This window comes from Pipistrellus hanaki (genome assembly GCF_964339955.1).
Source record: "Pipistrellus hanaki genome assembly, chromosome: 6".
NCBI classification, from domain to species: Eukaryota; Metazoa; Chordata; class Mammalia; order Chiroptera; family Vespertilionidae; genus Pipistrellus; species Pipistrellus hanaki.
The window spans coordinates 72,714,683-72,742,269 of NC_140508.1; the positions used below are offsets into that span (position 1 = coordinate 72,714,683).

Sequence of the window (27,587 nt, forward strand, 5' to 3'; positions counted from 1 at the left end):
ATGTACGAAAACCACAGAACCACGGAAAACAGGACCATTTTCTCAGGGTCCTGGTCGTTACATTTGAGATCGTCTGCAGTGAAGAGTGTGTGTGTGTGTGTGTGTGTGTGTGTATGTGTGTGTTTTGGGATGTTTGGGATTTGTTGTTGTTTTTTTGAGGACAAAGTCTGTTTGACCTGGGATCCATTCCTGGAATGGAAGCCGTGTGTTTGAAAAATACAATACCATGAATGAAAAAGGTGCAATATTCTGCACATATGTTGCTGCCCCACCAGTTAGCCATCACAAAGCTAATTTTCTGACAAAGCTAGTTTTAACAGTACAGAGGAAACAGTTTTTAAAAACATGTGTTTTTATAAAACTTTGTTATTCCATAAATGTAAGTCAATTTTCCTATGCATTATCCTCTGATGGACCTGTTTTGGCTTTTTTTAAAGGACCAGTTTTGTAAATTAATAGAAATGAAATTTGGAGGCTTATAGTTAAGGTTAAGAAATGTGATTTCTAAGTTATTTGCAGTTATAATAATTGAATTTTATTAACTTTCTAAAGGCATTTTTATCTTTTTGTTCTTTTTTGTAATATGTCCAAAATTAAAATTACTTTTATCCTTTCAAATACTTTGATGTATCTGTTTTTATATTTTAAAAGCTCTCATGTGATACTTACCATGTGTTACACACTGTTTTAAGGGCTTTACAAATGCTACCTTACTTAATCTTTATGGAAAATAATCCAATAGCAACCTTCTTTAAATATCATCTGAGCCCTAGTGAGTTTGGCTCAGTGGATAGAGCATTGACCCACAGACTAAAGGACCTCAACCTCAATTCTGTTCGAGGGCATGTTCAAGGGCATGTACCTCCGTTGCCGGTTCAATCCCTGTGTGCAGGAGGCAGTGAAAGGTGCCAGGTGAGAGGCGACACACTGGCACCAGGTTCACTGCTAGAAATTGAGAACTGGGATAGAGCTTTTATTAAAAAGAACCTGACAGAGGTACTCATAATGGCTCTTTTTTTTTTTTAAATATATTTTATTGATTTTTTTACAGAGAGGAAGGGAGAGGGATAGAGAGTGAGAAACATCGACGAAAGAGAAACATCTATCAGCTGCCTCCTGCACACCCCCTACTAAGGATGTGCCCGCAACCAGGGTGCATGCCCTTGACCGGAATCGAACCTGGCACCTTTCATTCCGCAAACCAATGCTATATCCACTGAGCCAAGCCTGTCAGGGCTCGTAATGGCTCTTACGTTTTATGGTTCTTATTCCAATTAATTCTGTGTTAAGGAGTAAAACACTGACTCTGTGTGGGTATTGTCTTTCTTTATCAGGCACAAGACCTAAATGTCATCGAGGAAGTGATCCGAATGATGTTAGAGATCATCAATTCCTGCCTGACAACGTCTCTTCACCACAACCCAAACTTGGTGTATGCACTGCTTTACAAACGAGATCTCTTTGAGCAATTCCGAACTCATCCTTCTTTTCAGGATATAATGCAAAATATTGATCTGGTAAGTGTAAATGGAGGTATTTATCATGGTTCTTTTTTAAATATTAAAGTAGAGGAGTTTAACAAACCTTGATAAAAACTATAATAGAGTCTCTTTAATATTAACTATGTTTGCCCTCTATTCTGCTATAACAATTGTTGCATTCCTTGTGTGTATATCTTATATGTATAGACATATATACACACAAACATATATTACCTAACATTTAGATCATTAACATTTTTATGTAATATCAATCCTTTGAAAATCTCACATCTTAATATCTATATTATGAATATCCTAAAAATAGATTTAACCATTATCCCAGATAAGAAAACTTAGGTGCTAAGAGAGGGTTTCTAGGTGATTTTAACATAAATCCAAGCCTAAGAATCTTTGTCTAAGATAATGATTACATATTTGCGTTGTAAGTCATTTACATATACATTATCTCGTTTGAATCTTCAACAATCCCATTGAAGCAAAGCAGCTCATGAAAGGAAAAAGGCTGGCTCAGGTCACTTAGCTAATAAGTCACTCAGACAGACCCTTCAATCCATTATAAACTCTATGCTTTCAACATTCACTAGGATAAACCTAAGTAAGATTCCAAATGAGCAAGCTTTCCAACAACTTTTTGTTGAACACTGCCATCCAAAATAGTGCTAGGCACACTATTCTGAAATTTATTCAGAAACATTTTAAACTCTTTTTACATGTTTTGAAAAAAATGCCATAGCAGAGATATAAATAACATCTCTACTTTTTGCTTCTTTCAGCACTTTACCTTCTCTCCCCTAAATGCCCCTGAAATTTTGGCTTAAGCAAGTCTTTACTATTTCTTTTTTCACGAAGTTAACCTTGAGAAGTATTGGGAGAGGACACTATGAATCTGCTGTTATTTTTAGCTGACAGGGAGTTGAGAGTTGATATTTTTCATTAAGACATTCAGCAATGTTAAATATCTGAGACAGGAGTGACTAACCTTGGAGCGTTTTTAACTTCTGCAGAAGGAGTTAGACAAGTGTTTTTCAAGTGGCCAAATTTCTATTAGCCAGTGGGATGCATGCCTCCCATCTAACTCATAAGATTAAATGAGCTGGCTGAATAGGCAGCAGGACAAAATAGGGTTACCACACAATAAAGAGAAGAAATTTCATGGCTTAATATACGTAGAGAACAGCCAAAACCTGTTTGGCTCAGTGGATAGGCCTGCGGACTGAAAGGTCCCGGGTTCTATCCCCATCAAGGGCATGTACCCTGGTTGCAGGCACGCCCCCAGTGGGGGGTGTGCAGGAGGCGGCTGATTGATGTCTCTCTCTCATTGATGTTTCTAACTATCTCTCTCCCTTCCTCTCTGTAAAAAATCAATAAAAATATTTTTAAAAATAAAAAATAAGTAGAGAACAGAGGTGGTGAACAATAACGGATGTGTAGTATGATAAAGGCAAGAACTATTTTTATCTCTGCTCACTGTAAAATTCAAGTTAGATTTTGTGTATTTCCAGACCCAACCATCCTTACTGAACTCCAAACTAGTTCATTCAGTTGCCAATATGGCGGCCCTACAAATGGCGAACAAGGTTAAATCAAGTGTGATGTTCTTGAATAACAAGGGATCGACAATGTCTTGATTTGTTATCACTGTGGTGCTAAAATGATTTGCTAAGATATGATAGTCTTTTAGTGTTTTGTGACAGATATTGAGGGACAGTGTTATGTCCAGAATGCCGCTGCTTAGTTCAGGCTGTGCTGTGACATGAGCAGAAGTAATTATAGCTTGCTGTTGATTATCACTGCTGATCATGATATAAGTGTGGTGGGAAAATTAAATGTATAAAGACTGCCCAGAACATCGTTTTAGCCATTATCTTCACATTCCTTTCTTATTTCGCTTTTTTTTTTCTTCTTAGTTACTATGAAGCCTCAGTATTAACAGGCTTTAAGCTTTAGCTTTCTTTCTCTACCTTCTAATAGGTGCTGCTCTCCAACTTAGATATAAACGCAAGGTGAGGCAGCACAAGAAAGCAGATTCAGGAGCCTGCTTAACCGCAGGATGGCCAACGAGCCCTGAACACTCAGGCCGACTGTAACTCAGACATCAAACTCTATGGAGAGGACGCAGTTAGGAGGGCTAGTGAGAAAAGCCAGGTCACGATAAGATGTGCAGTTATGATAGTTTGGCGACCATGTGAGAAAGGCACTATGTGAAAAGACCAGCTGAAAATACGTCTCCTACGTCTACTTGTTTAAAAAATCCCATTCTGCATTCCAGGTGATCACCTTCTTCAGCTCCAGGTTGCTACAGGCTGGCGCTGAGCTCTCAGTGGAACGGGTCCTGGAAATCATCAAGCAAGGAATTGTTGCTCTGCCCAAAGACAGGCTGAAGGTAGGACGGGCAAATGAAACACACGCTCTCGCACTCAGTGTCTGAGCAGCCTCTGCTCAGAATCAGACCACTTACCCAGTCCTTGCACTAGAAGAGGCTCCCTAACTATCGCCGCTCTCCTGTACACTGATGCACGCTCTCCTGTACATTGATGTACGCGCTCCTGTACACTGGCGTACACTCTCCTGTACACTGGTGTACACTCTCCTGTACACTGCTGTATGCTCTCCTGTACACTGATGCGCGCTCTCCTGTACACTGATGCGCAGACTGTGATGAAGAAGGGTTCTCAGAGTTTTCCCAAAGTAGCAAAAGGAGGACTGATACCTTCATCCCATTGCATATAGTGTGAGTAATTTACATAAAGGAGCACCTTATTTTTTTTTTAACCCAGTGAAATAAATTCATTCTTCTAAGTATCATCAAGAGTTGATGGAAAGGTGAAGGTGGTGATGATATTTGCCACAATGGCCTGGTATTTACCTGCCTGGTGTTTACTCAGTGCGGGTGGGGTTGTAAGTGTCTTGCATAGATTAACTTATTCGATCCTCACAACAACCCTTTAAGGAAGTGGGGGTCGGTACCATCATTCTCATTTTTCAGCTGAGCAGACTAATGCACTGAGAAGGTAAGTAACATACCCAAGTCATAAAACTAGAAAATTATGAAACTGATTCATTTCCAGTCAGTCTGGCTCCAGAGTCCCTGCTCATAATCGCCACCCTGTATCTCTGTGCCTGGGTTTATCTGTGGCAAGAGGAGCCTTTTATGAAAGACGTAGGGAACGTTGTGTTTTAAGAAGACATCTACATTGTGTGTTAGCTGTGTTTCTGAAGAGATTCAGGATGAAAATGCATATTTCAAGACTAATTTTCAAAAATAAAATAGACTAATTTTCTCAGGTGAAAGGTAAAGGGCATAGTTTGGGGGGACGCATGGTGGTGCCATTTTTGCTGATGAACAGAAATAGCCGCTGTTGCTCAGCACTGTGCGCGCACACGCGGCTGTTCTGTACAGTGGAGCTCCGGTGAGGCTACGAGACTAACGTGCTGTTGTCTCACACGCTCTGTTATTGTAACAAACTATTTTCACATCCTACAACAGTCTCTCTCAAGCCCTCGTTAAGCAGTGGCTTAGTGATGGTGCAGAAAACACAGCCCCCAACAGTGACTTGGAAGAGCTGGTTGTGATAAAACACTATGGAGAGGCCAAGCATCCACTCTGATGCTCTGTGCTGTTAGCTTAAGACCGAATACGTAAGACACTTAGAAGGTAATGTAGGAAAAAATTAAAATATAGTAAAGGGGAAAATGGTTCTGACAGACTAGTTAAAGAATTGGTCTGTAAGTGTTGGAAGAGTTGTTTTCGGGAGTGGGTTTGTACTTGATCTGTGTGGGTCTCAAAGACAACTTTCAGATATTGGTTGGCCCAGTCTGTCATGGTTAGAAGTCTGACTCTGCTTTGCTAAACAGTGTGCAGCTCAACAAACTTTGCATATACATGCTACTAATGTGTGGGAGCTGTCTGTACTAGACAATTCAGAGCAAATTTTCGGATGCCACACCTTGAGACAATCTGGAAAACTTCCAGAGAATCACCAAAATTGTGCAGGAACACAGGAAGTGGTTAGAGGAACTCATATTGTTGTTATTAGCTTTAAGAAGACAAGACTCAAGCAGAAGAGGCTGTGTTCAAGTATTGGAACAGTTGTTTATGAAAGCAGCTTTGGACTTGTTCCTTCTGGTCTCAGGAATAGGACCAGTGGGTAGAAGCTACATACAGGAACTTGCATTTCGGGTCCATATAAGGAAGAACTTTCTAGCAGATGGAATTATTTAGAGGTGGAAGGGGCAGCTTTTGGGAAGTGATGTATTCATTCTCACTGCATGGAGATGTTAGGGGAATAGGCTAATGGCCACTTGGCAGGGATGCTCTTAACTATCGGTACTAGCTGGCTAGGGTGGTGAATGGAGTAAGATTCCAGGGCCGAGTTCAGGTGCAGTAGAAAGAGTGTTGAGGTACGTTGGCCACAAGAGCAAAAAGTAAGGAGCACGTGTGTGATTACTTATCATTCCAATTGTAAAGACTCAAATATTGGTTGGGAAATCTAACTTTGTGACTTTTAAGAACCTCTCCATTTCTAAGAGTGTAATTCTGTTTGTACATATACAAAATTATTGTTCTCTACAAAGCACAAAACTGCATAAATTTTCGTAGCAGTTTTCTCTCTCAGGAGATGAAAGAAACGATATAATGAAAAATTATTAATCTGAGGGCATTTTTTTAATGTTTATTTTTAATTATATAATAGTTGATGGGGATATCTTTTATGAGGAAGAGTTCATTTACGATAATGGGGTCACCTTTCAGATCATAATAGCAGGCAGCATAGTAAGATATGAACATAAAGAAGAAACATAAAATGATAAAAGTTGGGATATGGCGCATAAGAAAAATAGGATTCAGGAGCTGGTTCACCTGTTGTCACCTGTGTATCACCATCACCCTCTTCTCCAGTCTCTTCTGCATTACAGAGAGAACCAGGATGCATTTCCCAGAATCCTCCTTGCTGTGTAGTTCTGAGTTAGAGTCTGCCAGAGAAAGTCACGTGGGTGAGATTTGGAAGGTTGATGAGAAGAGGCCATTTTTCTCCAGAAGCATATCCTGCTGTAGCCTGACTCGGTGCTGTAGGTGGCAAAGGTCGCTGAGGGCCTCCAGAGGTGTTGAGGTTTTCAGCAACTTGCAGTGAGCTCTTGAGAGCCATTCTCCCATGCTGTTGACTTTGTTCGTTGCAGCTTCCCTGATCTCTGCCTACCTATTTTTTCCTGTAGTTGCATAAACCTCTATTTTCCATGAAAATTCTTTATATTTTAGTTATAGAGAGTACTGTATTTTTCTGTGTATAAGATGCTATTTTTTTTTTTTTTCTAAAATCGTTAGACTGAAAATCAAGGGGTATCTTATATATGGAAGTCAGCCAAGGAGGGCACCCCACAGGTGTGTAGCTGCCCATGCCTTGTCAAACAGGCTTCCTCCAATCACAAGCTTTATTGTTACTGACGTCAGCTGATGCTGTAATTGGAGGTGGAGAGTGCCAGATGCAACAGGGACAGGAGCGTTCTGAACCCATAAAGATGCAAAAAAATAAAAAGATAAATACTAGTAAGGGATTGTCTTACTCTGCAAAATCCAAACTGATGTAATCAGCTGTGCAAAAGAGCATGGAAAAAGAGCTGCAGAGAGACAATTTGGACCTCCTCCCTCTGAGTGTATGATCAGACAGTGGAGAAAACAGGAAGAGCAACTTCTTGAGATGCAAAAAAGAGACGATTTTAAGAGGAAAACCAGCAAAATGTTTAAACTATTGATTTCTTTCTTTTCTGGGTTGGAAAAGCAGTGGGTGTCTTATACATGGGGGCATTTTATACATGGAAAAATACGGTAGCTTCTGTTTTCCCTACCAAATCTGTCAGGGAACTTAAACCCCTCATTTCAAACAGAAAGAAATTGTTGAAAGGACGGGGAAGCCAAAGCTCAGGGAAAGCCACTGTGGCTCTCAGGAAATCAGATGTGGCAGGGGTGCCATCAGCGGTGATTTGGCCTGCCTGCACATCCACGTGGGGCTGCAGGAAGATTGCTGGAAGCCAGGGCAAGACTTTACATCTGCTGAAGCCTATTGGCTTGCCCACCACTGTTACCAGAGCACAACCACTCTGTTTCTCTCCTACCTTCCAACGACTCCCAGTTTCCTCGCATTGCCACAGTCTAACCCAAGCCTTACTGGAGAGCGTCTGGGACAGTGGTCGGCAAACCACGGCTCTTTGACCTCTCGAGTGTGGCTCTTCCACAAAATACCACGGCCTGGGCGAGTCTGTTTTCAAGAAATGGCATTAGAAGAAGTTTAAGTTTAAAAAATTTGGCTCTCAAAAGAAATTTCAATCATTGTACTGTTGCTATTTGGTTCTGTTCACTAATGAGTTTGCCGACACTGGTCTAAGAAATGTAGTTTTCAGACTTTCAGCCCCTGAATGCTTGAGTTGCAAACTATGCAGCATAGGATCAAAAGAAACTGATGAAGCAGTATGAAAAGTCAACTACTTTAAGGATTATATTGTAAAAGAGAGAAATTAAGCATTTCATTTTATACCATAAGACAATGGGGTAGAATACGGAACCAAGACAGATACTATTTCAACCTAAGGGAATGCTTTCTGACAAAGTGATTTGGCGGTTCATAGTGCTTTCATAAAATAGTCAAGTAGTCACAATAAAGTCTGAATGGTAAATTGCCCTATCTGGTTTGGCTCAATGGATAGAGTGTCAACCTGCAGCCAGAAGGGTCCCAGGTTTGATTCCAGTCGAGGTCATGACTTGCCTGGGTTGCAGGCTCAATCCCCAGTACCCCAGTAGCTGGTGTGCAGGAGGCAGCCAATCAATGATTCTCTCTCATCACTAATGTTCCCATCTCTCTCTCCTTCTCTCTTCCTTTTTTCTGAAATCAATAGAAATATATTTTTTTAAAAAAAGAGCACCAATGGTAAGGGGTCTCAATCCATAACATTGGGGAAAAAAGTTGAAAGAATCCTATCTAATAAAAGAGTAATATGCAAATTGACTGTACCTCTGCTATACCCACAAGCCAAACCCACCAGCCAATCAGGAGCAAGTATGCAAATTAACCCAACCAAGATGGCTGCAGCCACAGAGTGAGCAGGAAGCTTGGATTTCCCCAGTCATGGAAGAAGCCACGCTTTCTGCACACCCTGGCCGGCCTAGGCCTCCACTCAAGGCTACAAGGTTTCAGTTATCGAAGATAAATCCCAACAAAAATGGCTGCGGCCAAGGTGCAAGCATGAAGCTTGTATCTGATCAAGGCTACAAAGTTTCAATTATCGAAGATAAATCCCAGATCCCAGGGCCTCTGCTTGGGTCACTGGGGGGTGTGGCCGGCCTGCAAACCACCACAGGCCCCTTGCCCAGGCCGCCCCATGCCCCAAGGGAACCCCCACCCTGATCCGGGACACCCTTCAGGGCAAACCAGCTGGCCCCAACCATGCACCAGGCCTCTATTCTATCTAATAAAAGAGTAATATGCAAATTGACCATCACTCCAACACACAAGATTGCTGCCTATGTGGTCAAAGATGGCTGCCACAAGATGATCAGCAGGGAAGGGCAGTTGGGAGGGACCAGCCTGCAAGGGTGGGCAGTTGGGGCAATAAGCCTGCGGAGGAGGTCAGGTAGGGGTGACCAGGCCTGCAGGGGAAAGTAGTTAGGGATGACCAGGCCTACAGGGGAGGACAGTTAGGGGCAAACAGGCTGGCAGGGGAGCAGTTAGGCATCAATCAGGCTGGCAGGGGTGTGGTTAGGGGGTGATCAGGCTGGCAGGCAGAAGTGGTTAGGGGCAATCAGGAAGGCAGGGGTGTGGTTAGGGGGTGATCAGGCTGGCAGGCAGAAGTGGTTAGGGGCAATCAGGAAGGCAGGCTGGCAGGGGTGTGGTTAGGGGGTGATCAGGCTGGCAGGCAGAAGTGGTTAGGGGCAATCAGGAAGGCAGTCAGACATCCCTCTCACAATCCAGCAGTCCTGGATTGTGAGAGGGATGTCTGACTGCCCGTTTAGGTCCGATCCCGGTAGGACATCCTCAAGGGTCCCAGATTGGAGAGGGTGCGGCCTGGGCTGAGGGACACCCCACACACACACATTCATTTCATGCACCGGGACTCTATTCCTATATAATAAAAGCCTATATGCTAAGTGTCAGGTTGTCCTTCAACCAATCAAAGCTTAATATGCTAATGTTAAGCTAAGGCTACTTAACCGCTTGCTATGATGTGCACTGACCACCAGGAGGCAGACACTCTAACAGGTAGGTTTGCTTGCTGCTGGGATCCAGCTGATCGGGAATCAGTGAGATGGACCAGACATGCTCTGGAGCCCTCCTGCAGTTCCTCCCTGGCTGGCCAACCTCCTGCGTCCCTCCCCGGCCCCGATTGTGCACCCGTGGGGTCCCTCATCTTGGCCTACACCCTCTTATAATCTAGGACCCCTGGAGGAATGTTGGAGAGCCGGTTTTGTCCCGATCCCACAGACCAGGCCAAGGGACCTCACTGGTGTATGAATTTGTGCACCAGGCCTCTAGTTTATTATAAAATATTAAACAGGATAATCCTAAAGAGGTTTCTTGCAATTCTTGAGTCTGGAATTCTATCTTCTAACATTCCATGAAGAATTTTTTCAGAGCAAAAATTTCTAGTAACATCCTCTTCCAATTAAAAAATATTTAGAGGTCAGTGCCCTGTTGCTACTAGATACAGTCTGGAATCCTCAGAGTGGGATTCTAGACCTTTCACAGGCTAATTCCAACTTGCTGTTACTGTCTTGTCTTTCTCATTCTCCTTTTTCTGCCCAGGGCTCCAGCAGCCAGAACTATTTGTGCCTTTTGCATCTTCCTTCCTGCATTTTTTGAATTGCTTACACAATTCTCTCTTCCCAATATGTTAATCCCAATCCTTTGCTTTTTGCTTATTTAAATTCTCAGCATTCATTAAAGGTCTTGATGAGTTTAACAACCTTTAAACCCTTTCCTTTTATTCATCTACCTATGTATGCCTCCCTCTAAATACCCAAAGCATTTTATATTTACATTTTGACAAATATATATATTCCTATCCTTTCTGCTGTGTATGTAGTTGTCAACTGTTTTTCTCTACCATCTATAACTTCCTTGCGATTAGGAGTCCTGTACATAGTGGTTGCTCAATACTGTAATGAGAAGCCTGGCTGGTGTGGCTCAGTGGTTGAGCATCGACATATGAACCAGGAGGTCATGGTTTGATTCCTGGTCAGTACCTATGCCCAGGTTGCAATTTTGATCCCCATTAGGGGACATGCTAGAGGCAGCCAATCAGTTATTCTCTCTCATCATTGATGTTTCTATTCCTCTCTCCCTCTCCCTTCCTATCTCTGAAATCAATAAAAACATTTATTTTTTTAAAATCCTGTTGAGGCCAAAGTCACGGATAAACCCCTTATGTGGTCCAATTAATTTTGTTCTGAAACGTAGAAGAACCTGTACTCGCAGCTCCAGCTTATTGCCTCACACTGTGGTTGCAAGAGGGACAGAGGATGGAGGATGGAGGACTTAGCTAATAAAAAGAGTGGGGAAGCGGGCCTGGTCGGTGTGGCTCGGTTGGTTGGAGTCATCCTGTGCACCAAAGGGTCGAGTGTTCAGTTCTCAGGGAGGACACCCACCCAACTGCAGGTTTGATCCTTGGTTGGGGCACGTATGTAAAGGAGGAAATCAGTTGATGTTTCTTTCTATCATTGGTGTGTCTTCTCTCCCTTTCCCTTCCTCTTTCTCAAAAAAAAAAAAAATCGATAAAACATATCGTGGGGTGAATATTAAAAGAAGGGAGGGGGCATCTCCAGTAATAGAAGAGAAACTAAAATTTTATTTATTCATAAATAGTGAATCATCCTCAGTTGGTTTAAGTGATAGCACATTATTACCACAGATGTTACTAGAGAAAAAAAGGCTGTTTATAATCAAGCCTATCTCAATTATTTTAATCATCTTTTTGGATTGAGTGTTTATAATAAAATGAATCACTTAAAACCTCTAGAGTTTAATTCACAGAATACTGCTGCATCTAAAGTTGATTGAAGATTCAAACTGTGTTGAATAATATTTGTATTACACCACATGATAGCACATTATGGTCTGGGCTGCTTACTAATATCTACTAATAAAATAATTGTTGGGTATGTAATAATAGCTTTGTATGCAAGATTAATGTAAAAGGATGTTTCACATTGGAAATGCTGTTTTAGTAAGCTCTTTATGATAAAGTGTGGAATAGTGTATACTTATTAACTTGTTCTTTCTTAAAATATAAATTAAACATTAAGATTATTCAGAGTTCTTTCCAACCACTTTTTGGGTTGTTAAGAAGAGTACAGTTCCCCCTTACCCGTGGGAAGTTAACCAGCAATGTCAACTGAAAAAGATGAGCCGAGAGTTTTTGAAGTTTCGTTGGTATCATAGAACTAAAGCCAAATTTGTACTAGAATTATTATTCCAATTTTGGGCAAGTAAACATTAAGATATAGAAGTCCATAGCATAGTAATTGACTTTCAACAAAATAAAATACTTTTCAATCAAATGTTATTTGACATAGCCTTCTAAAATATTTGTGTAATATCCTGTGTGGGAATATACAGTCTGGATAAATCTGTCTATATAGTTAAACAACTTGGCTGTTCAGAGTAAATAGTATTAATGTCATTCTAAACATCCTCTTCTTACTGGTATTGCGTGAAGTCTGGGAAAGGCATACCAGGTAGTTAGTTTTCTTGGACCATCGTGCATAAACAGACACACAAAGAACAGACCCTGAGATCCTAAGTTGCTTGTTTCTCCTACAGGGTCTGGAAGGAAATAAATAAAGTTAGTGTGTCCCCCGGGAGCTGAATTAGAAGCCACAGCTCAGAGGGCTCACTGTCTGCGTCCACAGCAGGGCGTGTCTCTGGTGCCCGGTTCGCTTACTAGGGAGCAACTTGAACATTAGGAAGGAATTCTCCAGGTCTGCGCAGGTTCTCACATCACGATCAGGCCACCTCCGACTCAATTATGTGTCTCCAGGTTCCCTCTTTTCTTCAGTTTAATAAATTATCAGTAGTTGGAGGATTAAGAATTTTACCATATCTATAGTATTTAAAAATTGGGTCATGTTTTTTTGGATTAACCAGAAGATAACCCCTCCTTTACTGTAAATAGGAAACTATGCAATAATAATTGACATTAACTGATTTGATCCCCAGTCGGGATGCACTTTTCTGCTCTCCTCTCTCTCTTCCTTTCTTCCCCTCCCTCCTCTCTCTAAGACCAATAAAAACAAATATATCCTCAGGTGAAGATTAAAAAAAAAGTGGCATCTGCTTTTCAGCCTGACTCATTAACTTCTTGTCCTGTGTTAGGCCCTCTGCTAGTTATGAGGGTTCTCATTTAGTCTTCCCAACAGCCAGAGGAGGCCTGAGGAGAGCTCCCATCTGCACGTGAGGAAACAGGCTAAAGAGAATTTAAATGCTTGTCCAAGATTGTTTCAGGTCATCTTATCTTTGAGCCGTAAACTTCAGCCAGCCCTTCTTTTTGTCTCCTCCAAACTCACAAATCTATTTGACTATTACATCAATTTGTTTAACCCAAAGTATTCATTAATTAAACCAAATTAAATTAGACCTAATTAATTAGACCTAATTAAATTGTAGATTTTGACAGTCATTGTATGTAGTGTTGGGGGGTAATCTTTGAAATGCTTGGACACTTATCCCTATTGCTGGTTTATGGAATGCTCAGACACTCGTAGGTTTTTCTCATACATAATAATGGAATTGCACTAAACATGCTATATTTATTTTTAGGATAGCCATCCTTGATAAACAATCTAACATGGTGTTTGTTATAATGTCTTAACATTAATTTTGTTTAAATAAACATATGGTAGATTTGTAAGCAGTTTATAGGATTTCTTTTTCTTTCCTTTTTTTTCTTTGATTGATTTTTTACAGAGAGGAAGAGAGAGGGATAGAGAGTTAGAAACATCGATGAGAGAGGAACCTTGATCAGCTGCCTCCTGCACACTCCCCACTGGGGATGTGCCCACAACCAAGGTACATGCCCCTGACCGGAATCAAACCTGGGACCCTTCAGTCCACAGGCCGATGCTCTATCCACTGAACCAAACCGGTTTCTGCAGGATTTTTTTTTTCTTTCTTTCTTGCAATGATGAGAATTTGATTAAGCCTAGTATTTACTTTGTGATCCCAGAATATAAAAATTTAGTCTTTATTATTACATCTTAGGTAGTCATGAAAACTAAACTAAGACTCTTAATTGAAAAGGTATAAAAATTGGAGGCAGGGGGTTATAGCAGAATAATTTTTGCCAAGTTCTCCAAACCATGGTTTCCAATGACTAAGGGAATGGCAAGTTGCAAGGGCAGTTCTGTAAAATGTTGATACATTTCCATTGAAAAGGAAATACTAATCTGTGTGATTTTAATCTTTAAATCTCTACTAGTTTTGATAGAATTATTTTATTTGGCTTGGTCAGAAATTGTGGTTCACGAACTAACGTTTCCTAAGAAGACAATCTAGTATGGTGGTTAAAAAAATTCTTCTGTCCCCATCTTGACTCTTCTATTAACTTTGACCCATGGAAGTTACTGAGATTGTTTCATTGCTTCCATAGTTACTGTCCAAGTCATATACTACAGTCCTTACAAAATATTTTGTAATAAAATTTATGCCAGAAAGTTAATAGCTCCAAATAGTTGCAGAATTATTTTCTTTAATGGTGATGAGTAAAGAATTAATTATTTCTGATAAAAAGAAATAATAAGAAAAATAAAAAGATAAAAATCATTTTTTAAATGACTAACAAATTATAATAATTCTGTGGGTTCTGCATATTTTATCAGTATTCTCAAGTCAGTTTTTCTACATAGAAAAGGCTGCTCAACTGCTTCCACTGGCCACCAGGGGACAGACAGTCGACCGGTCAACCAGTTGCTATGACATACACTGACCACCAGTGGGCAGACAGTCTACCGGTCGACCAGTCACTATGATGTGCACTGGACCACCAGGGGGCAGATGCTCCAACTGGTAGGTTAGCTTGCTGCTAGGGTCAGCCGATCAAGACTGAGTGAGATGGGCTGGACAAACCTTGGAGCCCTCCTGCAGCCCCTCCCTGGCTGGCCAACCTCCTGTATCCCTCCCCGGCCCTGATCGTGTGCCCGTGGGGTCCCATGGCCTGGCCTGCTCCCTCTCACAATTCAGGACCCCTCGGGGGATGTTGGCGAGCCACTTTTGGTCCAATCTCACAGGCCAAGCCGAGGGACACCACTGGTGCATGAATTCGTGCACTGGGCCTCTAGTCTAGCATAATACTCAGCCTTGCACAGAATAGCTACTCATTAAATATTATTGAATGAATTAATACAGCATGGTTGAAAATCATCTTGATGATACCTGCTTCTAGGTATCATAGATTAAGACCCTCCCTACCAGATGACACTCCCTGCAGAAACAACTATAAAGCCTGGACAGATAATGCCAGCATATCTGTGTTTAAGGTCCTGGAAAGTGAATAGAAGCAAACAGACTACAGCAGGGAGTTCATGTTCATGTAGAGGAGGGAGATAGGAAGTTATATAAGTAATTTCCATGTCCATGCCTCTTAACTTGGGGCTAAGCACAGTCTTGACTGCAGGGTGATGAGGAGCTCACATGGAAAAGCTTCGTTTCTCTGGCCTGGGGAATCCTCCAAGTAAAGCTGGGAATGCCTGAGTGCTGAAGAGAGTACAGGAATCCCAGGAGGGAAGAGCCAGAGGGGAATCCCTGACTGTGTGTCTGCGTCTGAGTGACCCCCGGACCACACATGGGAAACAGAGCAGCTCAGCCAAAGACCCAAAGTCTGAGCTAAGACCAGACTTGCCACCCTGTCGATGAAGAGGGGACAGAGGCAGGAAGCTCTGGTGGAGAGTGTACGTACTTTCGCTGGGAGGATGGGAGGTGGCAGACGTACCTCCTGTTCCTGAGGTTTTAGCTTGGGGCTGATTGCAGTCCATGGCACACACAGCAGAGATGGAGCACGAGGGGAACTAGAAAAGATAAGCTGAGAACCCACGAACTCTGAAAATAGTAGAAGAATCTCAGAAGAGAAAGAGAGAAAGGATCCCTAAACTCTGTCTACCCACAGCTCTCACTAAACCTTCCCCACACATCTGTAGACTGCACTTTAAGCAGCCCAGCTAAAGACAGAAGATCCGAACAGAGATTGTCGCTGCTGCACAAATAAGAGTCTGCAGTTCAAGCCCAGACAAGAATCTCCACAACTTAATATTATTCCGGATGCAATCCAAAATTTCCCGACATCCAAGGCACCAAGAAAATGGAACACGTTCTCTACATAAAAGAAAATCAATTGAGTTCAACCCCAAGATGAACCAGATGTTGGAACTAAAAGACAAGGATTTTAAAGCAGTTACTTTAACTTTCCTCAGTGTTTTCATGGCATGAAAAATGTTTTCAATGCATGAAAAGCTCAGCAGAGAAACAAGAAGTCTCAGCCGAGAACTAGGAACCATAAAAAGAACCAAACAGAAAAAAGACAGGAATTTGCAGATATGAGATGCTAACACCAACCTCAATAAACACAAAGAATCCTATGTCAAGGCACACCATTGTCAAAAGTGTTGAAAGCTAGTGATAAAGGCCATGAGAAAAAGCAGCATAGAACATACAGGAGAACAACAATCCAGTTAACATATCACTTCTTATTAGATACCAGGAGTCTTGAACCAAATCTTTAAAGTGCAAAAGAAAAACAATTGACAACTCAGAATTCTGTATCCAATGAGAAGACTATTCAAGAATGAAAATGAGCGCTGGCAGATGTGCTCAGTGGTTAGAGCATCGGCCTGCTAACTGAAGGGTCATGAGTTTGATTCCTGGTGAAGGGCACATACTTGAGTTGCAAGTTCAATCCCTGACCCCAGTCAGGACATGTGTAGGAGGCAATCAATCAATGTGTCTCACATCAATGTTTCTCTCTCCTCTTTCCTCTCTGTTCTCTCTCCCTCTTATCCCTTTCCACTCTCTCCAAACAATCAATAGAAAAAAATATCCTGGGGTGAGCATTTACAAACAAAAAAGTAATGAAAACGTAATAAAGATGTTATCAAGCAAAGGAAACTAAAAAAACTTGTTGCCCACTCACTTGCAGTATAAAAAATGCTAAGGGAGTTCTTTGGACTGATGCAAATGATACCAGATGGAAACTGTGATTCCCTCCCCGCCCCCCTCCCCCCCCCCCCGCCAAAAAAATGAATATTTACCAGAAGTTGGTAAATACCAGCTATAGTGTAAAGGATAGGACAGGATGAATGATGTGGTCCTGTGTGATGTTCAATATTTTACATGAAGTTGTAAATTATTTTCTTTAAATTGACAGTAAAACGTTAAAGATATATAATCTCTAGGGCAGACACTATAAAATAATTTTGAAATGAATAGCTAAAAACCCAACAGAAAAATTAAAATTCATACAAATTAAAAATATACAAATCACACAGACCCTCCCCCAAGGCAGGAAGAGAAACAAAGGAATGAAACACAGAAGATTCGCCCTAACTGGTTTGGCTCAGTGGGTAGAGTGTTGGTCTGCAGATTGAAGGGTCCCAGGTTCGATTCTGATCAAGGGCATGTACCTTGGTTGCAGGCACATCTGCAGTGGGGAATGTGCAGAAGGCAGCTGATTAATGTTTCTCTCTCATTGATGTTTCTGACTATCACTCTACCTTCCTATCTGTAAAAAAAATCAATTTAAAATATTTTTTTTTAAAAAAAGAAACACAAGATTTAATCCTATATAATAAAAGCCTAATATGCTAAGTATCTGGTAACTGGTTGACCAATCAACCAATCAAAGCATAATATGCTAATGATATGCTAAGGCCACTAAACTGCTCACTATGATGTGCACTAACCACCAGGGGGCAGACAGTTGACCAGTCAACCAGTCGCTATGACATGCACTGACCACCAGGGGGCAGACACTCTGATCAGTAGGCTAGCTTGCTGCTGGGATCCGGCCGATTGGGACTGGGTGAGATGGGCCAGACACACCCTGGAGCCCTCCCATAGTCCCTCCCCAACCCCCAGCCCCAGTCGGCCCAGATCCAGATTGGGACTGGGCCAAATAGCCCTGATCAGCCCTGATCGCTGGCCAGTCAGAGGGACCCTACCTGTGCATGAATTTCATGCAACGGGCCTTTAGTTAGAAAAAAAAACATGGTAGACCCAAACCTGACCATACCCATAATTAAATGTTAATGCACTAGACACTCAGATTCCTCTCCTAGCATTTGGTAGAACAACTAGACAAAAAGGAATTGGCCAAAGACATAGGAAATCTGAAAAGTACTTGATTGATATTCATAGAACATTTCACCTAAAAATGGCAGTGTTCACATTCTTTTTGAATGCTTGTGACACATTTATCAAGGTAGACTATCCTCCTGTGCCATTAGAACAAGTCTCAGTAATTTTAACAGCAGTAGACACATTAAAGTTAACTTAGATGATCAGAAACTGGTAAAATGCAGGCAGACCAGGGCAGAGGAGCAGGAGGGGGCTACTTAGGGCAAGGAAACTATGCTATATCTTGATTGTATGTGAAGAGCAAGGTTTATTAAATAGAACACTAAGATTAGTGAATTTTACTGAATGATAATCTCAATAAGCAAAAAAGGAGGAAACAATTAGTTGGGTCATTTTCACCTAACAAATGCCAGAGTTCAATTCAAAAGCATAATCGGAGACCAGAAAAACACTGCCAAAGCAAAGGAAAAGAAGTCCTTGTGTGCAGGTCCCTGCTATACTCACAGCCACGTGTCTCACTCCTGGTGAAAAGCATCAGGATATGGTCTGTTGCACTCTTAGGAGTGGCAGCTGTGGTGTGTTCCGTGGCCTCCACAGCCTGTCCGTGGCTCTTCCAGGCGGATTTGCAAGGACCTGAAGTCATACTTAGGCAGCAACTGCAAAGGTCATCTCAATACAGAATGTACAGCCCGGGTGCGAATGTCCTGCACTTAAAACTGTTACTTCATTTTTATATGATAACTCTTCAGAAAAATGCAAAATGGCTCCTGAAAAATCATTGCGTGTGGATAATTGTCTCAAAGCCTCGACAGCACTGTGCTTGCTGTTACATTGGAATGGTGAATTATTTGAACAATCACCAGGGTATGTTTTACCAAAACATATTTCAGTGGTTACTTCTGGCATAATCTTTGTAGCATGGTGAGGAAACCAAAAGTAGGAAATAATTTAGTGTCCTCTGGAACTAGAAAGGCATAGCGGTTTTTCTTAATGTGTCTTCCAGACTCAATGCGTAATGATTGTAACTATGTTCATATTTATATTTTAATTGTGTGTGTGTGTGTGTGTGTGTGTGTGTTGTGTGTGTATTCAGCCATCCAAAGGCAGACACACAGAAAGATTATTCCCCGAAAATGAAAATATTTACTTAGTTTGCGTAGTACGATAAAGGGTGGGTGGGGTTTGTTGGTTGGTTGGTTGGCCTGGCTGGGCTTTCATCAAATTCACGTTAACGTTGTTCTGCTTGTGCACTAAGGAGATGCCCCTGCTCGCACATTCTGAAATGCTCCGTGAAAATGGAGAGAGAACAGCACCACAGCCTCAGTACAGGAAACCGTGTCAGCAAGCCTGTGAGTGCGCGGGCTGTAAACTCTCCCCATGTTCTATCAGATCCTTCCTGTAAACCAGCCAGAATGTTTCCCAGCAGAAAATAGTAATTATGTCTTCCACTGGAAAGAGCACTTCATAAATTTTTTTTCTATAAAACAGAGTAAACATTCTTTTGATCCCTCTGCTTCCCCACCTCAAAACTTAAACCACCATTCCTTGTTTCCAAGACTCACAGTAGTAAATGTTTTGAATTCTCAGTGTTGGAAAAATTCTGACTTTTTATAGCATTACCCACCACCCCCATCATCCGAGCGTGGATGAAATTTCACATCCACAGTTAAGCCAGTTTCCCAAGCAAGGATCCAGAAATTGTTTTCCTCCTGACCTTCCTTGACTCCCTGTTTATCTCGCCTTCACCATGTCCCTCTGTACCTCCGCTTCCTCGCTAGGTGTAGTGGGCGCTCTGGCTCACCTGAATTAAACATTTCTGAGTGACTGAGCACAGCAGTGGGAGAGTCCCCACGGCAGGCTGCTGCCCCCCGCCCGCACAGGGAGCCTGCCTCCTCCGGATCCCCCCTCCCCCAAGGCTGTGACTCGTGTTGACTGAAAAGACCCTTCCTTGAAGGGAGGAGCTCCTCACAATGAGTATCTCCGATTCCTGACTGTCCAGACCCTAGATCGTGGGTCCTTCTGAATCTTCTAACGGTAAAGAGCATGCTGTCCTTCACCAAGGCGGAGGAGTGGAAGCCGGGCCCTGACCTGGACTTCTCGCTGAGGAGTGTCTGAGGGAAATCCTGTCCCGTCGCCTCTCCCCGTGCTCTTATCAGCATGCGTGCGCCCAGGCACGTCGGGCCTTTCCACTGCAGGCTCCCGGGGTGGCTCCGAGCCGCCCGCCCTCCCCGCCCCCACCTCCCCCACGCGGCCCCCAATGGGAGCCCGCCTGCAAGCGGCCGCGGGCAGAAGAAAACAGAAGCGTCTCAGTGCTCCTGAAACGCACGGCACAAGAAACTCATGTGCTGTGCAGAGTATTTACAAGAAGCAGCCCTGAGATTAATTAAAGACCTCCGATGTGCTTTGGCCATTAAACGCCGTAGTCATCTGTAGCTCAGTTCTACAAAGCACTGGCGATTATCCTCTAAATAACTCCGTTTTCATGTTACGGACCAGACTAATTGTCCTACCACAGGTAATGAGCCCCATTTTTAAATTAAACCTTTCCGTTTTTCCAGTTTTGCTTCTTTTCTGAATTTTAGAGCACTATGCAGTGAATCTATATGTAGGTGATTAAAATGCACAGTGGTTCCTAAGCCCAATATTTAGAGATTTTCATTTTTTCCTCTTGATTTGTGGAGACCAAAGCACTTTCGTTAAAGCAGCCATCTTTTTCGATTCGCTGACTGGTCCAGAGCAACCGAGGAGACTGCCTTTCCCGTCAGCCTTTTCCTTCTGTTCCCAGAGACCTGACCTCATGAAGCACACGCAGCCCTGACGCTGCAGGTGAGCCTGGGCCCCTGGTGAACGCAGACCTCCGCCTCCCCCGGGCCTGGAGGCCCACGCCAGGGTCCCCGACACCCCGAAGCCCAAGGCAAAGGAAGGCCGCATCGTGTGGTCCCAACCCCACGGGGCAAGGGAGAAAATGGACGGAAGGTTAAAGAGGAAGCAAAGGGCCCGCTGGCTCTCCCTGTTCCTCCTCCTCCCCGTTATTCCTGGCGAGCGACCCTTCCCTCGGAGCCCCGGTCGCCCTCGCTGCTGTGACTGCGCCGGCCGGCCGGCAGCTAATGAGCTCCAGGTGTCCTCCTGCCCGCCCGGCGGCCGCGCCTCCGGAAGGCTGGCCAGTCTCGGATTTTGTTTTCCTTATTTCTTATAATGAAGGGCCTGAAGCCATTATTGAGGACTTTTTCCCCTTCTCCCGCCTCCAAGTGTTCATTGGATTGCTTTCTGCAGGGCAACTGTGTGCATTTCCCAAGCAAGCCCAAATCAGACTTCAAACACCAGGTTACCCTTGGACAAAAATGTACTTGAATTCAACAAACGTATTTTAAGGGATATGTTGGACCAATTCTGAATTAACGTGAAAAGTGTTCTTTAAGATTTTCCCTAGATTTTAAGCGTAAAAATACAGCCTGTATGGTCATATCGATGAGAAGTGCCTTTTAGTTTAAACATGCAGATATTCGTTATTCATTTCAAGCTTTAAACGGAAGTGATCAGGTGATTGATTACCCCATTCACATTCCAGGTAAACGTGTCTCGGTGCTTGGAGATACTTTCTGTCCTTCGTAAGGCCCTCCCAGGTCGGCTGTCTACATTTCACTCCTCCTCATTCTAGTGTGTGTTTGTTTGCAGACATTGCCTTTCCCCGATTCGAAGTCTAAGCTGCGCACTGAGGACATTTGGTTCTGGTTGGAAGATGGGATCACATTTACATGCTGAAGACCATTCAGTCTGCTGCTCTAAAATACCTTAAATGTGCATGTGTCTCCAGCCACAGGGTGAAACTCGCACTGCGATGGGAGGGGTGTCCGATGGCGGGGTCACTCCTCAAAGGGCACCTCCTGTCCGCGCAGCCGCTCCCTGCGCTCCGGCGCTCCGGCGCTGCGCGTGGAGCCTGGCAGCGGCCGTGCGCACGGGCTGGCTGGCTCCGCGGTGATAAGCAGTAGACAGGCTGGCTCCTTCAAGGAGTCTCTCAGTCAAGTCGGAGCTCTCAACAGTCCTGAGGCTCCCTGGCCGGCTTTCCCCTGTGGGCCATTCATTTATCAGGAAATGAAATTGGTTACAGGGTTTCTCACGTTGCCAAACCTCACTGACGAAATCTGGTTTCTCCCAGAGTCCAGGAGGTGCATTAACTCTTTACTGTTGTCCAGCGCTAGGGGTTCTGGTCGTGGGAACCCCCATCACTGCCAGAGTTTGGGGACCCCCCACAAGGAAGGGGGGAAGGGGCTGGAGTGGGGAGCAGACTGCAGAGTGGGGCTGGGGGCTCCTGTCGCGGATATAAAAAGATGACCCTCTGAGACGGATCTTTTTCCCATGTTGGTATCTTCATCTTTCAAACTAAAGCGTTAGTTTCACAGGACTGATTCCCCCCCCCCCCCCCCATTTTTAAAAATAAAAGCCTTCAGACACTGACATGAGTCACCTGATTGGCAGCATAACCTTGTAACTTAGACCAGAGATCGTTGTTTAAATTTTGTGAAACTAGAGGAACAAAAATAAAGAAAAGCATGTAGCATGGCACAGAAAATGTTTGGGTAAGTGAAGGTTAAATTATTACAAAGTATATAATCTAGTTCATATGTCTAAGGAGCGGAACTAGGCTAAATTATCTAAAATATTCTGACGCACTGAATCACTTCATTTTGTAAAACAAAATCTGACTTGCAGGGCACTCGGCTCTCGGCCGGTCTGCTCAGCGCAGTCTGCAGCTCCGACCGCCTGTGTTTGGAATTAGCGGCCAGAGGAAGTGCACCACGGGCATGTGGCAGTCATTACGGCCGTGGAAGCGGCTGCTGGCTAATTGATAGCAGTAGCAGCTAGAAGCAGCCTTATTTAATTTCCAATAGTCCTTATGACAAGATGCTATAAATGAGACCCCTTGTCGTCTTATTATTATCGGCCCTTCTCCCTGTGTCATTAACTGTGTGATATTTAATGTATAAACTTGGTAATATTTAGGAGTGCATTCCTTAGATTTCCCACCCCCACCCCCTCCTTTTTGGAGATAACCTTTCATTCAGCTTTTAGCCCTAATGCGTTCAGGCCCCCGAGTTAATAAAGAATTACTAGCAGTGAGCACCATTTCCTTTGACTGTCGAGGCGCCTATATGCTAAAAATACATGTAAGAGTCACCAAGCCACCCTCAGCCCGTGTTGGCTGGTGGCTCTGCTCATAACCTGAACCCCCCAGACACTCCCTGGCTCCATAAAGGGTAGACGAGTGAATCATTCTCGCTGTTCACCACTCAGAGATAAGCTTTTGTGAACTTGAATTGTATTCAGAGCGTTGCGTCCATGGTTTCAATTGTATCCCAGAATGTTACAGCTGGAGTGGGTGGTTACTTTAGTCGACAGTGATCTTATTTTTCTCCATTTAGTTCTAATATGTTTGTAGCAAAAGACCATATTTTGGGGGAATGAAAGCAGTCTTTCTTTTAAATGTGCACGACAGAAGTTTCACTGGGAAAGTGTTCAAAAAATGTACCTTGTTCTTTTTCTTGTTTCTGACGGTCGACCTAAGCCATCAAACAAATATCAGTCTTATCAAATTAGTGCATTCAACATTCTTCCTGTCGACACAGATGAAAAATAATAGCAGCAGGCACTATAAAAAACAAAGCCTTCATCTCTGTTTTGCCATCTCTAGCCCAGCCCTAAGCTATGGGATCTGAACATGAAAACTCAGTATTTTAGTTCTTTGGACATGCTCTCCACATTCCCTCCTGTAGCCTCTCATTGTTAACAGTCCCAGTTGAAGAAATAACACCAAATCCAGAATCGAGGCCTTTTCAGATCAGGATCTATTGGGGGACACGGAACCATAACAGCTCTTGATGGTTCTATTTATTTATGGTCTTCCCACAGCCCTTAGGCCTCTGACTCCCCGAGGAAAGATCTCCGGTGTCCAGTGGCTGACATTGCGCTTTTTACGAGGCTTCGCTCGCAGTAGGGATTGTCCTGCCTTTCGTCCATTTGTTCAGCTAGTGCTGATCGAGCAGCAACTGCCTGCACAGCACTTGCTATAGGTGGTCCCTTCAAGAGCTTTCCTCTATAGGGGACACCGTCTCCAAAGCAGCCTCTCTACTCTCTTCCTTTTCAAATGAGGAATCTTGACATAAATTAGGGGATGCGAGTGGCAAGGAAAGGAGCCCAGCCCTGAAGGACTTGGAGGTACCTTGATTTCTCTGAGTGTGGAAATCGCTGTGGATAGAACATAGACCCTGATACAAGTGCCACCCTTCCATCCCCCACCCCCCATGCATCTAAATGGAGAGGCGGGCAGGGTGCTGTAGGACTCCACCAGCCGAGCCGTGGTAGGCAGGCTGGCTAGCCCTCCCTGTGCACCAGTTTGCCGAGCCGTGGTAGGCAGGCTGGCTAGCCCTCCCTGTGCACCAGTTTCTCACTCAAGGACAGGTCTATCTCAGAGCTTCATTTGCTTTTGGGGTACCTGGAGAAATTTGAAAAACAATGGATGCAAAGTTCCTGGAATAAAGTAAGCTCTCAGAAATTGTTAGCCAGTGTTATTTTCCGACTTACCTAATGACCTCACTTTTCTAGATCAAAACCAAGAACTGGGCTGTAAGTTCTAAGTAGTCAAAATAGGTGACTCCAAGTCCTTCTCATGCACCGTATCACTAGAAGAGGCCTGAGACCTTACTCACAGCCTCATTCTCCTTGATACACGACCTAACAAGCTTAGCTGTCTGGTTCCCGAGTCGGTAATAGATTAGAAGCCCCAACTTCAGAGAACTGCTGCAAGTGAGGACTTGGACAGTAGTGGAAACCAAAGGCCGCTTGTCCTGGCATAACCAAGGAAGGAACAGAAAACAACACGTGTCCATCTTTGCGGTGTCTTCTGAGAACTGGCATACTATCCAGGAAATGACACCTGAAGAAGTTGTAAGTCTGTAGAGATCGGGACCCGGAATAAAAGTTGGGGCACCTGTACGGGACAGCTGGGCATCATCTCTGTCCTTGAGAAGCATGTGCCCTCGTCTTTCAGAGCAGCTAGCCAATGACCTAAGCCCAAAGAAGACTCAGTCCCTAGTTCTCACTCTCCCAACAGAAAGGTTCCTGAGTGATGCGATTTAGCTGGTTGGGTGTTTGATGTTTCAGTATGGAAGGAATCCTAGTAAGACTCTTTTAACTAGTACCTTAAGATATGATTTCATTTATAATAATTTACCATTTAATCCCCATTGTTTGTGATCTCATCAATGGCTCTGGTAGGACTCAGTTACCTCATTAACTCACACATTGATTTGTCTGGAAAGTTCTGTGCTGTGAAGTGAGGCTGAGCCAGGTTATCTCATCAGGAGCTCTGTGTCCATAGCCAAGTTACAGTGCTCCTTCCCTTGTTTTGTCCATGTCTCCTCACTACATGTTATTCTCAATATACACAAACAGATTTTCCCGATTTCAGTATTTTTTATTTTTATTTTTTATTATTTTTATTTTTTTATTGATTTCTTACAGAGAGGAAGAGAGAGGGATAGAGAGTTAGAAACATCGATGAGAGAGAAACATCGATCAGTCATCTCCAGCACATCTCCCACCGGGGATGTGCCCACAACCAAGGTACATGCCCTTGACCGGAATCGAACCTGGGACCTTTCAGTCTGGCCCGATTTCAGTATTTTTTAAAAGATACTTTAATGTATGTAGGGGGACAGAGGGGAGATCTGTCCATTCCATGCAGATATATTCACGTTTTCCGTTAGAGTTGACCCTGATTTTGTCTTACAACTGTACCCTTCCCACTAAAAAAAACTAACAAAAAAAAAGGAAGTAAGTTTCTCCTGGAAAGGAGATAAGAGAAGCCTCTTCCTTGGTTTAAATTCCCACCACACTGGTCCTCGGCATACAGAGCCGAGTGTAATAATCAAGTTTTAGCAGAAGCAGCTGAGGGCCCGGCCTCCCAGCCCAGGCCAGCACACCCTGCTGAAGTGACGAAGCACAGTGTTCTCCGGAGTTCCCTTCATGTCTCAGGAACAGTGTCCAACTGTGCACGTCTCCTGTTCTAAGCCTCGGGCTTTGTGGGGAAAGTCATGGTTGTTAAAGGAAGATGCAGGAGAAGCCAGGCGCGAGCTTCTCTCACACTTAAGGACATGCACCAACAGATGCCCTTCTCTCAGCATCAGTTTAGAACAGAGAGAGAGAGGTTTTTAAAACCCCGTTGGCATCACTTTATTTTAGGAACAGAGAAAATAAGGAGAACTGCCTTGTCACCCACCGTGGTAAGACGGGCAGGGGCAGTGCAGGCCCAGAGCCAGGCTTCCTGACTCCATTTGTACTATGTGACACTTCTCTTCATCAGGGGATGCTGTAACTTCTAATATCTGGCTCAGTGACCCCTCAGAGCGGCCTCCAAAGTGATTGCAAGTCCAGCTATTACTACTAATTGGTCCTCTGCTATTCTCTGCACAGAAAGATACCACGAGTTTTTGACTGCTATTAATAGTATTTGTGTTAATTCAGTTCTTCTTTCCCTGACCTAGCCTCTTAATGACCAGCAGAATGTCTTTGCTAGAGGGTTGCTTTTAGAGTACTGTGTGACCCGTGAGTGACAGCACAGACCTCTGTGGGCCTTGGAGGAACCTCATTCTCAGGCCTGGCCGCAGGGGCCCAGTGTTCTGGTACCATAAGTATTTTTAGAACTGTGTTTTGGAGTTGTATTTGCGTGTACATTTGTGACACAAGGCAATGTTTTCAACTGACAGACTGCTTTTTTTTTTATTGTGTTATATATCTTATTTGGCAACAAGTTTAATCTTCAAATTTGAGAAATAGGAGCTGCCCCTGTGCATCTGAATATGACGGATCCTCATACAGGACAATCCTCATCCTTCCTTGTTCGCATGCCTCGCCCTGTGTTTCCCGAAGGCATCTTCCTCTGCTTCCGCAGCACTCGTTAGCTACACCAGGTGTTTGCTGCTCATCAGTTGTAACACCTGATATAAAGGACCTGTTACCTGCCGCCTTATACCTTTTCCACTCATCCTGGACCCTGTGTACCACAGGCACACACAGCATGTTTCTTCATTGCGATGTGATGGGGAGGCACGGGTCTGACCAAGGACAAGAAGCCATGCTGGCCAAGATGCAGGCTCACTGGTCATGCAATAGGATGTAACAGTTTCCATGGAGGCTATGATAGAGGGGCCGGATCCAGGATAAGAAAAGCAACAGACAAAGTGTGATGTGGTTACTGAAGACCTTTAGAAAAAAACTAAATTGTACAAACAGAAAAGTTAGGCACCTCTGCTAACATTGCCCGAATGCACGCTCTGTTCTCCTGGGTATACCTAACGTGAGGGCACACCCCTGGCATGCCAGGAGACACAAACAAGGATGTTCACAGCATCGTTGTTCATAATGTCCTTCAGCAGTAGAATTAATAAAGTCAATAGAGTACTGGATAGCAGGGCAAATGAGTGAGCCACAGCAAACCCAGTATGTGTGAACCTCACTCACGGAATGCTAAATGAAAAAATCCGAATACAAAGGGTATGTCCCGCCGAAACTGGTTTGGCTCAATGGATAGAGCGTCGGCTTGGGGACTAAAAGGTCCCGGGTTCGATTCCGGTCAAGGGCATGTACCTTGGTTGTGGGCATATCCCCAGTAGGGGGTGTGCAAGAGGCAGCTGATTGATGACTCTCTCTCATCGATGTTTCTCTCTATCTCTCCTCCCTTCCTCTCTGTACAAAATCAATA

At 43.6% G+C, this 27,587-nt stretch overlaps 1 protein-coding gene across 5 annotated transcripts in view; it reads left to right on the top strand.

Annotated features, from left to right (window-relative positions):
• DYM (dymeclin) overlaps window positions 1-27,587 on the top strand; it is a 319,690-nt gene that overhangs the window by 276,865 nt on the left and 15,238 nt on the right. For all 5 annotated transcript variants that reach the window (XM_084888932.1, XM_084888931.1, XM_084888929.1 and 2 more), the window contains 2 exons: window positions 1,335-1,517; window positions 3,772-3,885. In XM_084888932.1, the coding sequence (XP_084745058.1) occupies window positions 1,335-1,517; window positions 3,772-3,885 (297 nt within the window). The remainder of the gene's footprint in view (window positions 1-1,334; window positions 1,518-3,771; window positions 3,886-27,587) is intronic.